General features: G+C 36.7%; 1 protein-coding gene across 3 annotated transcripts in view; it reads left to right on the top strand.

Annotated features, from left to right (window-relative positions):
• Positions 1-17646, top strand: part of CHST9 (carbohydrate sulfotransferase 9) — an 88637-nt gene that overhangs the window by 28686 nt on the left and 42305 nt on the right. The window contains exon 1 of one of the 3 annotated variants that reach the window (XM_051775423.1): positions 6037-6150. The exons of the other annotated variants lie outside the window; for them this stretch is intronic. Coding sequence (XP_051631383.1) covers positions 6102-6150 — 49 coding nt within the window. The 5' untranslated portion in view covers positions 6037-6101. Of the gene's footprint in view, positions 1-6036; positions 6151-17646 lie in introns of those variants that run through there. 3 annotated transcript variants of the gene reach the window in all.

Below are 17646 nucleotides of genomic sequence, written 5' to 3'. Positions count from 1 at the left end.
GGAAAAAAAACATGGTGAGAGACAGACTGAGTCATTAAATGGAATATGTTGAGTTTACAGTGGGAAATAGAAGGAAAACTAGCTGTCCTAAATCAGAAAACTGACAAACAGCAAGAGCATTAATTCTGAATAAGAGGAAAATTCCATTAACTGTTTTAAACATAAAAACACTAAAAATCTCTGGATCCTTTTTTTTTTCTTTTACATTCGTTACCAGGATTTTTAAATATATGTACACTGTTATTTTAGACACTTTTTCTTGTCTCTTTGACCTGGATATGCAGTAGGATGTTGGTGTACTACAGAGAGCGTATTTTTTTTTAAGTAAATGAGATACAGATAATTTTTTTCCTTTTCCATCTTCTTTTGACTTTTCTTTCCAGATCAGAATGGGTTTATCACAAAATGTTTGTGGCTTATTTTCTCTGCTCGGATGCATCCATAATTTAAAACTGTTCAATGATTTGTTTTACTTTTATATACGAGTGGGTATAGTTCATTATCTTGTCATGCTTACTGAGGAAAGGTGTTTAATCCTTATCAAGAGTTAGATAGCTTCAGCCATATTTTTAACTTTTTATAAAAAAATAGAATTTGTGAAGTATTGCAAGTGATATTAAGAGAGGCTGACAGACAAATATGCTTTGTTCCTTTTGGCTAGTAATTGCAGGGTTTGTTCTCCCACACCCTTGCTTTATGTATGGAGCATGAGGAACTGAATGTAAGACACTTTGAATATTAAAAGATTTAACTTCTGGTAGTTTAATGGTTGGTTGGCTGATTTGAAAAAACAGAGTGCACTTTGCTCATAGGTGCTATAGAAATAACGAAGTGTAAAATATTTTTGCGACTCCTTATAAAACCAAAGAGCCACAAATGGACTTACTCGCAGGTGCTTTGTTATATTATACTGCATTCTTTGTGTGTTACTGAGCTTCTCTGCAGCTTCATAGTGTAAATTTGAGGGTATATAGAAACAAAGCAATTGCTCTCTATACTTGCTCTTTCTGTGTCTCCATACATAAATATTTTCTGCATTCAATATTGTGGCATCTTAAAAATATATAATTTGGGTAAAACATCTTAGTAGCGAGTTAGACTTTCCAAGATATTTGAGATCTAAGTCATCTTAAAAACCATCCCCACATTTAAAAGAAACTGGAGAGGCAAAAAAAAGCAAAGTTCATGTTATCCTAAACATGGACATAAAGTTATTAGGTTACTACATTCCTCACTCCCCCTTTCTTTACTTCAGAGGATGGTGGCACCCTTTCCCTTTTTTGGGAACAGCTAAGCCATAGTATAAAAAGGGGATTTCTTGATGTTCTGATAGTTGTTTTTCTTGTTTTGTTGTTCTTCCTCTCCCCCCCCTTACCTATTACAATGTCTTTGATTGTCTATAGGGGACTGCCTATATGTTGGAAAGTTTTCTTCGAATTTATACCATTTTTTTAGAGTTTTATTTTTACAGTATTCATTTTTACTTTTTTTTCCCCCTAAATCTCTGTTTTTTTCCATAGCAGCAGTAGAAATTCTTGGCTGGGTAAAATCTGCAGGACGCTATAGAATTTTGATGATAACTCTTACTTCCAAGTTGCATATTTGATTTTCATCAGTTTCAAACATTACCTTAAAGCAGGTATTAGCAGGACAGCTGTTGATTCTTGAAATTTGCTTTAAAAACTACTTTTAATCAGTCAGTCCTATTTTGATTTTTTCACTTATTCAGTGCACTGATGGTTGGGTGTTATTATAGCCCAGTACTTCCTAGAAAAATTTAAACCCTTTGTTTTTTCTGCATTGTCATTACTCTTAACAAATTCTTGAATTGCTACAGAGGAATACTGAAAAAAAAGTGTGCTGGGAATCTGAAAATCTACGGAGAGAAGGAAAATATCAGGAGAAAAACAGCACTGCAAATACAGCTAATTAAACTAGTGATCAGTGCTACTTAAATAAACAATTTGAAGATGTGTAGTCCATGCTATGATCTTCATGTTTTGCAGTTAACAATAATTGAAACTAAAGTGTCTCTCAAGGCATGTTCTAAAACTTGTATACTTTTAGAGTATTACAGAGATAAAAACCTTCTTTGCATTTATTTTACTATGTGAAAGAGTTCTGTTACAGTCCTCTGCCTGTTAATAACAAAACTTATGGCTTAAAATACAACCATCAGATCAGACTGCAATTATTCTGATATGAACTGTAGTACATAGCGATCAGAGCTCAAATGCCATATCTCAAGGCCAGATCTCTGGAGCCAGTGGAACAGAGGTTGTTTGGACATAAAGTACAGAGAGATGCCGTCAGGTGGAACCAGAGTGGAATTCAAGTGGAATGAGTTTTCCAGATGAGGAGTCATATTTCGTGAGGGATAAAGATAAAAGGTTGAGAAGGACAAACTGTATTTGAGATAACTCATTTTCAATTAAAGATGGAAGAAAAGAACCACTTCTCAAACTTGGAGCACGCCAGGACATCTGGTTGTTGCTGTAAGATGGGTATAGACTGTAGTTCTGGAAAATACATTCATGGTATTAGCTGAAATCTTACTTCTGGTTCAAGAAACTGTAACTTCTTAAGATATTGAGCTACATTCACAGAACTAGCAAGACAGGAGGTGTTGAGACTCCTGTATGTCCAAGGAAAGACTTGAAATGTACTGTAGGAGAAATGAGAATTCATTAGACAAAACCTACACACAAGAACAGGGCTTGTGTGTACACGCTGAATACATTTTATAGGAAGCAGATTTTGTCTGATTGGTTAAATGAAGAGCATAAAAAGCAACAAAGGCAGAAAGATGTCTTGACAATGCCTGTGAAGCAAAAGCTGTTCTTAGCCCTTAGAAAAGGGCAAGTGATCATTTTTAGCTGAATAGCTGAAAGTGAATTTAAGTTGTAAGATGAGAAGTGTGTCATGAAAATAAAGCATCATTACTTATGTGGAGAACCTTAATGCAGTGGGTGTTACCACAAAATTGAGTACTTGCAGGTAGGATGTTAAATTGTAGAAGGGAGCACTTAGTCTGCATGCTTAGCATAACAGCGTAAGGAGGTTCATACAATACTGAGTGTAGGAGTTCAAGTCAAGTCTGGTCATTAAAAATACCAGCAGTAGGGGGATTTCTCATTAGTGATTCATCTCATTAGGTGAAATAGTAGATGTGGTGTGTTAAGGTTCTTAAAGAATACCTGGTCATTAGGAAAGTAATTTCGGTTAGCTTTAAATCACTCTCACATACACCTGATTGAGGAATGCTTTTTTGAGAAGCCCCTGGCCATAAATTGAGCAGTTCTGGAGGGCTGTAGAAGTTACTGCAATGTTCACGGGCTACAGAAGGCTCCATGTGACACTACCTGCAGCAGCAGTTCAGAGGTGTTGTCCCTGTGTTGGGCGCTGCAGGCTGAGAAGAAGTTATCTTCTAACTGGGGAAGAAGATATCCACTACTTTCTATTCATTGTATTTGGGGGTGCTGAGGCTACAGCAAACATGTCTTTTAGTGAATCTGCTGTGCTTAGTTAGAGTTTCTCTACAATAGGATGCTACCCCATTGACAGTGCTACTTCTTGACCAACTGATATTTCTTGGGCAAACCAGAAAGCATAGTCTTGGAAACTTAAAGCAGTACCACATTTGTCCTAAGTGTTTTTCTCTCTCTGAAGAAATGCTTGATGTAAATGAAACTGAACCTCGTCTTCCTTGAATGAATTTTTTTAAAATGCTGTAGTGTCAAACAATTTATTTGTAAGATTTTAAGCAGAATAGATCTCCATTGATGAAACAGCTATCTGGTACAGTTACCATAAAAACCAATGACAGAGGTACAGGCCTTCATCAAAATAACTTTTAGTACAATGTCAGCAATGACATATATAAAAGTGGTCAGTCCCCAAAGGATTGTGAGGTTGGTACGTTCCACTTTTAAAACCAAATCTAACTCACTTTTTAAAATCTAACTGATGATACCTTTATATAATAGCATGCAAAATATTTTTATATGGGGCAAGTCTCATGATTTGTATACATTTGTGTTACTTCGGGCTACAAAACTTACTTAAATATATATGAAGGATGCAAAGTAACAACTAGGTTGCTTGGAACTAGATACTTGACGACTACCCTGTGCTCTAAATTACATCCACAAATAGGAACTTTCCTGTGTTGGAGACACTTTGGGCTAGGTTCAAACCAGGTAATTTGCAGGTAAGTAGCAGTCTTGCTGCAGCACAAAGTAATTCAGGGCTCCTGACTTTCCCTGTTTCCCTAACTATCTAGTAGTCATGATTCAACTTCAGTGAAATCTTTTAGTCTTTTGTAATTGCTGCTTCATCTCCGTGTATAGCAAGCAGTACAACTTTTGAGCTGTCAGAACTTTTTCCTCCGATCAAGACAACCAGTGTGTTGTAAGTTACCAAGTGTGTATTGCACCTTCTTCATCTTTTCCTAAAAAAAGAAAAAACAGAGCATAATTTGGTCTCTTTCCCTAAACTGACATGGCTTCTTTCCTGGTCACTTCTGCAGTGTGGAAGAGAAGTAGTTCCTCACTATTTTTGCCAGGCAGCCAGCCTTAGCTTTGTGCAAAGGTCGCATGTTTTCACGTGCCAGAAATATACCTGCTGGCTTTTAGCTTTGTTTTGGACAACAACATTTTATTGTCTTTTTCCATGAAGAATAAATAAATAGAATATTGATTGAAACAAAATCTTTTTTAATCTAACGAGTAGACAGTTCAAAACCCAAAAGCCATAAATGTAACTTTTAAAAAAATCTCTACTTAGGGACTTAAGAATCCAGTGCTTAGTACTTCTGAAAATGCTGAATACAAAATTCTCTATGCTTATAATGTTAGTGCAGAAATTAAAGTTAATTGGAAATAATTTCTTTAATAAAAAAACTCTGAAAGATCATTTACTCTTCCATACTAGGGCCATTTTTTGTAATCTTTTGTGCTGACACATCAATGCAATGCAGTAATGTCTCCCAGAAGTATTTTATATGTATTTTTCACATGAAGAATCAGGAAAAGCACTGTTTCCAGTTGTAAGTTGGAAGGTACCAAGATATTAGGTAGCAGGAATTAAAAAAGGAGTCTACTATCACTGCTGGTATCTGAAGGTAATTTTTTGGTTTCTTAACTCTGTAAAGGGTGAAGACTACTTTCATTATTGCACCTATGTGTGTTTCCTATGATAACCGGTATCCAAGCCAGGCATCTGTATTGAAAATTCTGTAACACTGCTTTCTGTCATTTTATCAAAGCACTGTGTTCACTTGCAGGGCAAAACTTCCAAAAAAGGCTTACTTTCCCCAGAAACAGAGAAGATTTGCCAGTCTGTGCTGGTATTCAGAATTTTTGCATTTCAATAGAATGGATGAATTAGGAAGTTAGGAGTGCCCACTGTGTTGAATGGGTACTATATTTTTAAGGGCTGCAACCCAAATTTACAAAAGAGTTTATGTACCAGGTATTGAAACTCTCAAAGTGGATGCTTTGTGTCTTCAGTAATGAAAAGGGATCCTACAGAGATGAAATTTATTCTCATTCACTTGAATTAAAATGAGCATCAGTATTCCAAAACACTTGGAAAGTCGTTCAAGTACGTCCTTTACTTTGGCCAATCTTCCAAGGAAGAGTGGTGTATTTCATCTATGTACACCGGCTTCGTGGTTTAAGTTAACCTGCCTTTAATTCTGCATAGACAAGCTGGAGCAGAGTGAAAGGGAAACAGTGTGGACTGTCTTGCTTCACTTCACTAACGTGATTAAAACTGCAACATGAACAAGGCCTTTTGCAGACTTTTAAATGAGGTAGGAAGTTGTATAGAGACCTTGAGAGTCAGAGAACTTCATCTTGATATCTTTGAGTAAAATCATACGTGGCCTTGATTGTGCTATAATTTTGCTTCATGTTTTCCAATTCAGCTGAAAAAGTGCTACGCGCCAGGTTAAAAGAGCCATTTAAATCACATCCCAGTCTTGTGCTCCCTAATCTCTTTTGTTACACAGAACTTTGTAACACATAACTTAAACCCATCTGGAGTCATTGGTAACTCTTCCTCGATGTTGAAGATTCCAGAGTAGAGGGTCTGCAGGAATGAGTGGCTGCATTTGCATGGTACCCCTCTGTGGGAGAATGTGGACTGGTGAGTATGGGTGGTGGGATTTCATCAGGTTGTTTTACTTGACAAAATCTGTTGGTGAAGTATCTTGTGTTACAATGTAGTAAAGGCTTAGAATGAATATGAACTTATATGCAGAGGTGTAAATCTTCACATAGGCTTATACCAATAATCTTGTAGACAGTATGCTAATTTACATGGGTATATACAGTATTTTTCTTCAAATTGTATGTAATAAATATGTTTCTGTTCATTTCACTGAATATTAGATAATGCTCCCATTACAGAATTATTCCTAATAAAGACATTGTAGTGTCTTTGAAGCTCTACCAGCAGCTATGAGGCTGAACACTGAGCCTTGATTTTAATTCTTACTGTGCATCTCAGTTATCTAAAACATCCATGTTCAGATGAAACTGTACTATGCAAACTGTAGAATATACTGGGTTTTTCTAAATTATTTTTCTTGTTAATGTGTATTCTGTTATGATAGCCTTGATTTTATTTTATTTTTTAAGTAGCTTCTGCAAGGTAGTTTTCTTGTCTCAGATCTGTGTGTTCCTCATGGCACTCTATAACAAAGAGAAACATTAAGCTTAAATGAACATCTCCAGGTAGCCTAGCAACAGGATATGATTAATAACACCTTTCACCTAACTGTATGCAGATAAATGTCTGAAAGTGAAAGCAAATTCAGAATTGGTTGGCCAGAGCCTGGCAGTGCAGTGAGAGAGAAAAGGTAATATGACAATATCTTGTGATCTTTGTTGAAAAAAGGAGAGAAAGTAAAAGATATATTTAATGGGTTGTATCTGCCTTATGGAGTAAAATACAGAGCATAATGGATTTTTTTAATAACAATTGAATGGTGTACAAAGAGAAAGTATAAATGCCCTTGCTTCTCATTATTGGTTATCATCACTAATTCACCAGCCATGCTTTTTCATATGTGAGAGATCAGAAGCAATCAGTAGTAATTACTGGGCCATCACAGCTAAAATGAAATGTAGTATAAATGAAATGTAGTATAATTTAATATAGAGTTAATGGCTTTATAGTACCATACCAATGTTTTTAGGCCTGAAATGAACTTTTGTGTCTAGTGCTCTACTTAAAAAATATACAAAACATTGGATATGGCATAAAGTTTATAATTACAGTTTTCTAGTAGAGAAGAGAAGGGGAAAATGCTATGGACATTTTATTTTAAATGGCACTACATTTTTAAGCTTTATCTTAAAACTTCATGTGTCTATAAAAATAAGAGGAATCTGAATTTTATCTGTATGTATTTGAAGGTTATATATTTATAAAAAATGGGAGATATTTACTTTTCAAGCACTCAAAAGGTGTTAGAATACGAGTTGGTTGCACAAGCTTAATTCTTTCCCATTTTGTATTCATTCTGTATAAAGAAAAGGCACTGTGGGAGTAGGGTGAATATGAGATTCACTGTATGCTCATTTTGTAATAGTTGGAAATTGCTGTTTGTATAGGAATAAAATGGAGTAATGTATTTGTGTGCTGAATGTAGAAGAACTAGTTATATTGAGACGACCCATAGACTGGCATAATATCATAAACATTTGCCTTAAGAGAAGAAATAACTTATTACAATGCAGAAGCACAGATTTCTATCCTGTGCTTTAAAACCTGCTGAACCTGCTTTTTTCTATTTTCAAATTACTTAATTATACTGGTCATGCCCTGTCTTCTGTGTGGAATCAGTAGAAACATTTATTCCAGTTCATTGGACGGTATGTATTTCTGCTCAATGTGCTCAATGACAATGTGAACCTTTCAGTGAGTTGCAGAAGTTGTAGGAGAGATGCTGTGAAAGGTTAGCTGTTGATTGGGCTCCTTGTAACTGTCCTGATGCATTTTCATGGACTAACATACATCAGCAATCATTTCAGTCTTCTTATTTTTCCTTTACACAGTTTAATTCTTTAGTGCCTAGTGGTATTACAGATTTTGTTGCCAAAACAGAGAGGGAAGGTTTTGCATTTAATAGGTAATTTCCTGATTTATTCACATTTCATAGCCTACTGTCAAAGTATGATGGGTGTTCTGATTCTGATAGAAGGGCTATTTAAGTCCAGACTCTTTTCAAAAGAAAGTTGCTGGTTTTTTCTTCTGACAGCTGCCACCCGAACTTACTGCACAAAGATCTTGGTGTAGGTGTACAATGGTGTTTTGTGGTGTAGGGAGGGATCTCTCATACCTCTGAGGGTTGTCCCTCATTAGCTGAAATTCTCTCCGGCAACACCAGGCCCCAGCATTTGGCTTCAGTCAGAGCTGATAGTTTCTCTGCTGGAAAACTGCTTATGTAAGATTCCCCCTGCCTCGTTTCACCTTTTAGTTGTCACCTGAATTAGTTTGGCACTTGGCTGAGACCAGCAGTGGTACTCTCCCCTGTACTGCCTGCTACATGTCCTCTTACCCCCTTGCAAATATGCCGCTTAGTGGCTCTGCAGCTTCTCAGCCATCACGACTGGAGTGGGGCACCAGGTGGCAGGACAGGAACCTCATGGGAGAGTATGTTTCTTTGCCTTTGGTTTGTGACCATCAGGCTTGCAGCTGGAAACTGTCAGTTTACATCACAGGACTAAATGGTGGGGCAAAACATGATTAAACGCTGCCTAGTATTACTCCCCGTGCCTTCTTGAATAGGGAACTGGAAACCATTGGTCCCTTCTTCACCTACAGCTATCTCTTGCATGGCAGGCATTAATTTTTTTTGCCTGGTGTTCAGTGTATTGTACATAATGATGTGCATTGACCACATGGTAATGACACAGGCATAAGAGCACATCTTTAGTTTTCTTTCTTTGTTTAAATAATCGCCAAATCCATCATTTTTTAGGGATTTCTCTAACATTTCTTTCTAGTATTAGTAGAAAGAATTCCTGGTTAGGAAATAAATACCGTCCTTAGTCTTGAGGTCGAGACTCCTCTTTCTGAAATTACCACAAGTTGTGCCACTGACTTACCTGAGATAAGATGGTGCCCTTATATCTCTAGTTCTGTTGACTAAAATCACTTTAGCTCTCTGCTTGCAGCCTATCCTGACTAACTGGTTATGCAAAAAACTTTTGATGCTTTTACTTCTTTAAAAAAGCATTCAGCAAAGACCATTTAGAGAACTAGTTTGACTTGTGTCTCAGGTAATTATTTATTTTCTGAGAATTGCAGCTTCTAATCAGTGTAAGATATTCATGCAGCTGTTTCGCAGCTTTACTGACCTTCTGGCTTGAGTCAGGTGTGTTTGCTTTGGTCTTTTGCCCTTAAATACATTTTTTAGGCATTTGGTTGAAAACCACTGGACAAGGAAAGAATGAAAATAAAATGCCCCTTTCTTTCGGGACTGCAGTTTTAACATAGCATTTATTTTGCTGGTGAATCGTATTTTCAGCTCAAAGAAGAGAAATTTTCATAGGGAGTTTTGTAAACTTAAATAAGATCAGAAGTGATTGTTTTCAAATTTCATTTTCCAACCAGTCAGTTTTAAGGTCGAGTATAAGTAACAAACCAGCTGTGCATTACAATTTTGCAAATGCATAAGATTTTGTTGTACAGTGCAGCTCTGAAATATAGTACGCCTAAACAAGCAAAATAGTTCTGAAATTAAAAATTACTGTTGTTTAAAAAAAATACATAGCTGCAAATTAACTAAAGCCAGATATGAAAATTTTTCCATGCAGTTCTTCTCCGCAAATCATTGTATTTGAATTGGTGGATACAATAATCATCAATGAAAGAGACTGTAATTAAGTTCTATGCCTTCTGAGTAATTACTAATGAAAGTGTGTTTACATGTTTATTACACATTACCTAGTCTAAATGTTCAGAAGTCATGTGCAACCTTGAATATCTGTCTCTTTTGTAACTCAACTGAGAAGTTCTGTAAATCTTACTTGAATTTTGAGGCAGATTGACAATGTTTGAAGCTGCATCCTTTCTGCCTTTTTGTATGAATCATAGCTGTGAGTCTTTTTCTCTTACAGAACTGAAAAGGGTAAGAAGACTTGTTTGGCTTAGAAACATAGAGGGAATTATGAGTGGGATTTCTTGTATTGTCAGAGTGCGTGCATGTGTGTTTTGCCCCACTCTACCCTCTACCTCGGCTGCCAAAACACATTAGGGTGTATCTCTCTGACTAGCACTGAAGTGCTCTGTACTTCTATCAGTGAAACAGGTATCCCTGTGTTTCAGTTGACAACTGCTGTGTTGCAGAATGCCCTCAAGATCCCTATGCTGTTGGGAAGGAATTGCAAAAGCCAGGAGATCCACTTCCTAAAGTTCTTGTTACCAGTTAACATGACCTCACACTCCATGTATCTTAAATAGCAGGAAACAGAATTAGAGCTGCTCATCTCTTTAAAATCTGTTCAAGGGTCTCCTGATCTGTTTGGTGGTGTAACACTTATGAAGCAATCATAAATCTTAATATTTTCATTCTTGTGGAGGTCAATGACATTCACAGAAGTCTGAGCAAATCCATTTTATTCAGTGAACCCTGTTCAACATATCCACAGTGTTCCTGGATGGCCTCACAGAGTTTTCAGTTTCACAGAAATGTTGAATGTTTGTTTCTTTTTCCTTGGAATAAGCAGAAGTGGTTTATTTAATAAAATAAAAGAGGAATGAAAAAAATGAGAAAGAGAAAGTAAACATAGTGGTTCAGATTGTTTCTGCATCCAATTCAGGCTGTTCCTCTTTTGTCACTGGTTGTTTATCAGAAATTGCTTTAATATTCCTTGATTTCAACTGTTCCTGCACTCTGTATTCCCTCTTATTTGGGTGCATTTTCTTCTAGAACAGTCTCTATTATCAATAATTTTAATAACATGTTTTTTTTAACGTCTTATTATTAAGAATCACATCTCTTTTGAGTTCTCCTCTTCAGTCGTCTTTCTCCTTTTACGTCCCCTCTGTGTTCACGTTTTTCTTTTGCTGAACACTTCCAGACATCTGCTGTTCTTGCTGAAAATCCAGCTCTTGGTCAGGGATTCTAACTGACTACAACAATATCATCATTCCACTACGAAGAGGAGAAGCTACTTTTTCATGGGAAACTGACTTGGCAGATGTTGTTACCCCTTCAGTTTATAACAATTAATTTATTTTATTTATTTTTTCTGGGCCCTTTTTTAAGCAGCATCATAGCATTATAGTGTAGTAGTGTTGGGTTGGTTTTGTCTTGGACTGTTGAGCTGGGGGTTTTAACAAGGTTGGTTTTGTGATGGATTTTTTGAGGTGGCTTGGGTTTTGCTGGCTCGAGGGAGTTATACTTAAGCAAAAATGTTCTAGGAATACTCAGTAAGTTTCAACATCTAATGGGACTTGCAAAGTGATATATAAAAAATGCAGGTCTTAACTGTCAGACCCAAAGGTTCTGTGGACAAAACTGACATGCCTTTTTAAAACACAGGCCCCCAGTTTCTTTACTTTTGGTCTTTCTTTTTTTTTTTGGTGACTGAAGAACCTCTATTTGATCTGCAGTGTACTGGGTAACATCTCAAACCATTTTTGCCATTTGCAGGTACAGAGAGGAATTGTGTGCATGTCAACTTAGTAGCAAGGGGAGAGTATAACAGGGAGGTCTTATTAAAGGCCCTCCCAGAGAATGGCAAAAACAAAGCTCAGGAACCCAACAGAAAATAATAAAGGAAATTACGATTATGAATGAACTCTGATCAAGAGGCATAACAGAAAAAAACCAGAAGTGCTGGCTTGTGCAGAGCCAGGTGTGGAACTTGGAGCTCCTCAGTGTCACCAACATTCATACTTTGTACTATTGCTTCCTCCATCTGCAGGAGGTAGGCCCTCAGAGCTAATAAATGAGGCTTGTGATTTACTGTAGTTGATTTTTTCCTTCTGTGAAGTTTGTACTTAGCTTGTGACACTTGAGTAGACCCTGAAGTCAAGAGGGAGTTTTCATGTGGTTAAAGCTAAGGGAGTGCTGAAATGTTCTGGCTGGTTGATTTGTAGTGCTTGCTTCAGAACTGAATTTTAGCACACACAGTTTATTGTGGTCAGAAGAGGCAAATTTAGGAACAAAATTTGCTATACCTTACATTCTATTTCTGGGCTTCTTTCCACAAACCTTATTCCCATTATGCACGTTTCTTTTTTCATGTCAGGGTCCATTTTTGAGAGTGTTTTGTGACTGTAACTGGAAGAGCTAGTGAAATTAGAACCATAAAAAGCAGGCAAATGATAAATGCATTGCAAGGTCAAGAAAAGAAGATTATTTTCCTCAGCTTTAATAATGGAACCATAAGCAATAAGACAAATAGGCTTAGAAAGGATAAATCTAGCTGGATTGCTTTTTTTACCTTTCTGATAAGATTACAAAATAAGCAGATGAAAGGCAAGTGGTATAATACATGCATTTTAGTAAACCTTTTGATACTATCTCGCCAAAGCATACACAAATTAATACATGTTGGCTTGAATAGAAACATGGTCATAGAGACTGTAGATGACTCGAAGGACTATAAATAATGTGCAGTGATGAATGGTGATGAATTGAGACAGGGTCAGTTGTCCTAATGAGACTCTGCAGGGGTCAGGATTTAAGCTCAAGTTTTTATTCTTTAACATCTTTATTACAGCATCTTTTCAGCCTGCTGTTGGTTTACACCCTTGCCAAAAATGACAGGCAGATGAATAAAAATATTGACACCTACTGGGATTAGCCGCAGACAGAAGACAAAAAATGAGAATTTATTAGAAATGCTTAGACCTTAGAAGTAAGGAAGCTAAAGAACACCGTTTTTAACTATTATTATTTCAAGAAGAAAGACTGAATTTGCCACTAATGCTGATAGTCATAGAAAGGTGAAGTGAAACTGGGTGACTGATGAGTAGCAGCAGTGTTCAGCTGGATTCCAGGAATCCTTAAATTAAAGGGAGTTTAATTTTCTGTCAGGGAGTTTAGTTTTCTGTAAGGGATGAGTTGCAAGCTATGGAACAGTTTCCTAAAGGAAGTTCCTCAAAGCTCAGCTGCTTGAGATATCACATTCTGCAGTGGAAAAAAGAGAAAAAAAATGTGCTGAGTAAAGAAAGATGATGTGAATATCTATAGTCTTTGTCTACAGGTCTAAACCCCAGATAGCTGGCCAATGGTGCCGTATATGTGGCAAGTGCTACTCCCACCACAGCTCCCACCCCCAATGGTCCTCTCCTCCCTATCGACTCTGATGCCACTGGGTGTGATGCCCTATAGCAGAGCCACATATTTGATGGTTGTCCCCTGGTGTTTACACCCTCTTTCTTGAAGACATGGAATGAAACAGAAAATGTCAGCATGTAATTAGTATTTCATACACACTCTGCAGCACAGCAAAAGTGCTCAGCTGTGTTACAACGAATGACCAGGAAATAGTGTGGGCTGAATAACCAGTTTTGGAGTGCTGTTGCTCCAAGATGTTAACAATAACAATAATATAACAGAATGTCTACAAGGTGATCCTGTAGTAAATACCATCAAAGCAGGAAGGAATGGATTAGGTCTGCTCCAAATTCTTTTGTCAGGTTATTTTTAGTGAAATGTGCATTTCTTGTTAAAATCAGCAGTGCTGGAAAAACATTTTTTTTTGACAGATTGCCACCAAGTGTTGAAATAATTATTTCAGCTTTTGTGGAACTTGTATCTCCAAAATATTATTAGCAATAGCTAATTTTTCCCTTATAGATCACATAATGCATAACATAAGGTGAACACATAAAGGTGTGTTAAAAGTGGTCTAGATAAAAGTCAATGTGAATCTGTCAATGATATAATATACAACAGAGTATTGGCTTCTTTCACCTAGATCTGTCCCTCCCAGGTTGCAACGAAGGGTCATCACTAGCACCAAAATAAGTATGTAAAACTGCAATTGATGTGTCAATGAAATAATGAAAATTAAAATCAGAAATAAAAAAATTTCTTAAAATTTTCATATGAGATACTGTGGAAATATATATTTTTTTTATTTCTTCTCAATTTCTGTGCTCTGAAACCAACTCATTTAAAGTTTCCTAAGTTTCCTCTGTGGATGCAGTTGTGTATTTCAACTAGTCCTGAAATTAGTTTTACCAATGTAGGCATATAGAATATCTTCTGTATGCATTGGGAATTAAATAAGGATATCAAAGGACATAACAGTAGCAATACTTTATCCTGAATTTATAAGAAGAAAAAAAGGCAAACCAGTTGCTGCAGAAATCGGAACTCATAAATGCAGGCTTTCGATTCCCTAAGCATCTCGTGGAAATTCCAGGGTTTTTATTACAAAATTCATCAAACTAATTCTGTTATCCATTTCTTGTGACAGCTGTGATATGTATATCAGCCTGAATAACAAATACAAATCCTGTATGCAGGCAGTAAGCAATTAATAGCACTTCTGTACTAAAAGTTTGGGAAATATGGTTCATAACTTTTCTCTAATGATGAAATGTTGCAGGTTCTTTCTGCCACTTCTTGTAATTAAGCCTGTATAAGATGTAATTAAGTCCTATTACATGTCTCATGCTGCTGCTGCTACTTGTCTTCTTAAATCTAAATCTAAGCTAAAAGAAAAAGACCTGTTTTCCTCCACATCTTTTACGTTCAGTTAGAGCAGACTTAACATAAATGATAATGAAATTAATCAGATGTGAAAATACATCTTTAGCTATGTGTATAGCTTGAATTTAGAAAAAGGAAAAAATACAATTTGAATAGTAAAAGATGTGAATTGCATAGATTTGTGCATCACAAGGAAGCTAAATAATTAGTTTGATAGACTGTCAAGACGGTGACAACTGTTTTGTATTCGAAGTATATCTGGTAGTACAATACACTTCTACAATTTTGGTTGCAAAAAAAAATGATTTGTTTTGTGATAATTTACGCTGGCACCACCAGAAGTAGTTGTTCCATGACTTTGTAATGCAAACAACTTGATGTCTAATCCAATAAATGAGCAGGAACATTTTGCTTTATTTTGCATGGATATTAAACCAATTATCATCCACTGTCATACCAATGGCAGACAGTAACTGATATGGTCCTCTTGTATGCCTAACCCTTGCATCCTTTGAAATTAAGGGGAAAATTACTATCATCTCTTACAAATTTGGTTCTGATGATGCTGTTCAGCAAAGGTAGTCCTGTATTTATAGTTTCCGAAGAAGCTGAAGTATACATTAATGCACAGACTAGTTCTTTGTCTCTTGTAGGCTAGAGAGGCTTGTGAATGAGATGCTATTTGAGATCAGCTGGAGTTGTGGAGTTGTACAGCAGCTGATGGTCAGTGTCAGCCTGTTTGCTTGAGCGAGCTTTGGAAAAAGTCTTCCCAGTTCAATGCTAAGTATAAGGAATTGGCTGTGTTCATTTTGGTCTTGGCCACAACAGAAGAACAATCATATTTCCTGAAGTAAAGCCATGAGAGCAAATAGATAATGTTTTTATGTTAGTGCAGAGCCAAGTCCAGCGTTGGGCCACAGCCCTGATGAGTGTCACAGTTCTGGTGTGCACTTTTCACCTGATCTGGAAGGTGCCTTATTCCCTGGACATCCTTGAAGTATCTCCTTCTTTGCATAACACACTGCAGAGCCCTGGCCAGAAACAGCAGCTCTCATTCAGCTTCACAAGCTGTGCTCTCCCAGCTAAATCTAGGTGTCTTGTGACCTGGCTTGTGTGATGGTAATCGACCTTCCTGCCCCGCCTTCCCTTATATTGAATCAAGTTTATGTGGTGACCAGTAGGCTTTGCTAAAGCAAAAAAAGAGTTTATTCAGAAAAGATAAAATATATTATCTATAAACAAGCTACATGTATGCTTATTCAAGAGCAGGTCACTTGCCTTCTGCAGTGGGAGAATTAATTAGTGCATTTTAAATAATGCGTTTCCTTAGTGTAGGCTACTCTGGGTATGGCATAGAACTTGCCTTTTCTGGTATCAGTATCCCCAGCCTCCACTGATGCCTTGTTCCTGTGATAACTCATCTCCTAACCACTTAGGCAGTAATGCAATCACTAACGAGCCTATGTGGATATGTTTAACACTTCTTATAAAATTAATGTAGTAATCTTCAAATGTTCAGTGATTCCATAGCATCTGTCACGTAGTGCCCCTAGCCACACTGTATGGCAAATGCTTAAAAATAGTATTGGAAAATGTGTTTTATCAGGAAGCCACAGATTTACCATAATTCATTCCAAGCTACAAAATGAGGCTATAGGATAAACAGTGCAGTAAAATGGAAATAATCAGGTAAGATTAGACCACTGATACATAGAAGCATGAACCTAAACAAATAGTTATGATACAGGAAGATTATTTCATGATGATACTAAATACTGTTTTATTCATTCATGTAGAGTGAATATCTACTTTAGCAATGGGAACTGAGTTAAAATTATACAGATCCATTAATACTTGAGATTAGAATTGAACTTTCATTGCAGTTAGTTAAGTTGTCTATTTTGTGCTTTTTCTTTCTGAATAGTCATTAGTTCCAGAAATTAGAGAACAGAAAGAGGCAGGTAAGTTGTTGTATTTTTATTCCAGTCCCCTAAGTACTTTATACCTTTTCATGTTGGTGTTTTTCCTTTTGAATCCTGTAGCAGCATCTGTCCTCAGCTCAATAACTGTACCTCTGCCTCAGTTTTGCCATTCTTACCTTGAGTGGCTCTAGCCTGCTTTCTTACATATCTGCCTCAGAACATAATGGTCTTCTCAGAAATCTGAGCTCAGGTAGCACAGCTGTGCCATACAGGCCCTTGGCTTGGGATCACAGGCAGCTGGACCCCAAGGAGGAAGGGTACAGTACTTACTGTAGAAAAACATCTTTTCAGGCCTTGATTCTCCTGTTGCCAAAATACAAGTAAGCACAGAGTCCTAGAGCAAGGCAGGGATCTTTTTGACAGAACATTCTCTTTCAGAAGGAAATGCTGATCCAGTGCAACTGTGGAACAGAATGTGGGGGAAAAAAATTCAAATTAATCTTCTCTTTAAACTCATTTCTATGGAGAACTGTGTTGATATTGTTTTGACCTCTTCTGAATAAAGGAATCCTTTCTTAGTTATTCTGAATTTGTCAGAGACTGCAGCCTAAGAAAAAGGGCAAAATGTTTTGAAATTATTTGGAAGTTTCAGCTAGTCAGAAGAGGCAAAAGTACTTTTTTTGTTGTTGTTATATACTGTAATCTTAGACACTTCTTCCTGATTTAGAGCAGGAAAGTTTTTGAAAAACCCCAAGTATTTTTCCAGGATATGAAAAGTGTTTCATAGCTCTCAAAGTAACTTATAATTAGAAACATTCTTGATAATAATGCATTTTTTAAAAATAAGTGAAGATGTTGAATTTGTATTTTTGTCTAGCAGATGTCAATGGGATTAAAGATGAAATTTTCTACTACCCTAAAGAGGGAGGAGGAGGATAAGGCATGCATATGCAAATTCAGGAGGCTCAAAAAGAGAGGAACCTTTCTTAGGATGATGATGGAAAGACAGTCATGGCTGTGCTCATTTTCATAGTA

This window comes from Manacus candei, unplaced genomic scaffold (genome assembly GCF_025592945.1).
Source record: "Manacus candei isolate 608988 ecotype Guabito, Panama unplaced genomic scaffold, ASM2559294v1 h1tg000008l, whole genome shotgun sequence".
Taxonomy (NCBI): Eukaryota; Metazoa; Chordata; class Aves; order Passeriformes; family Pipridae; genus Manacus; species Manacus candei.
Note: the sequence above shows the minus strand (reverse complement) of the source record. Positions and strands in the feature narration are given on the sequence as shown.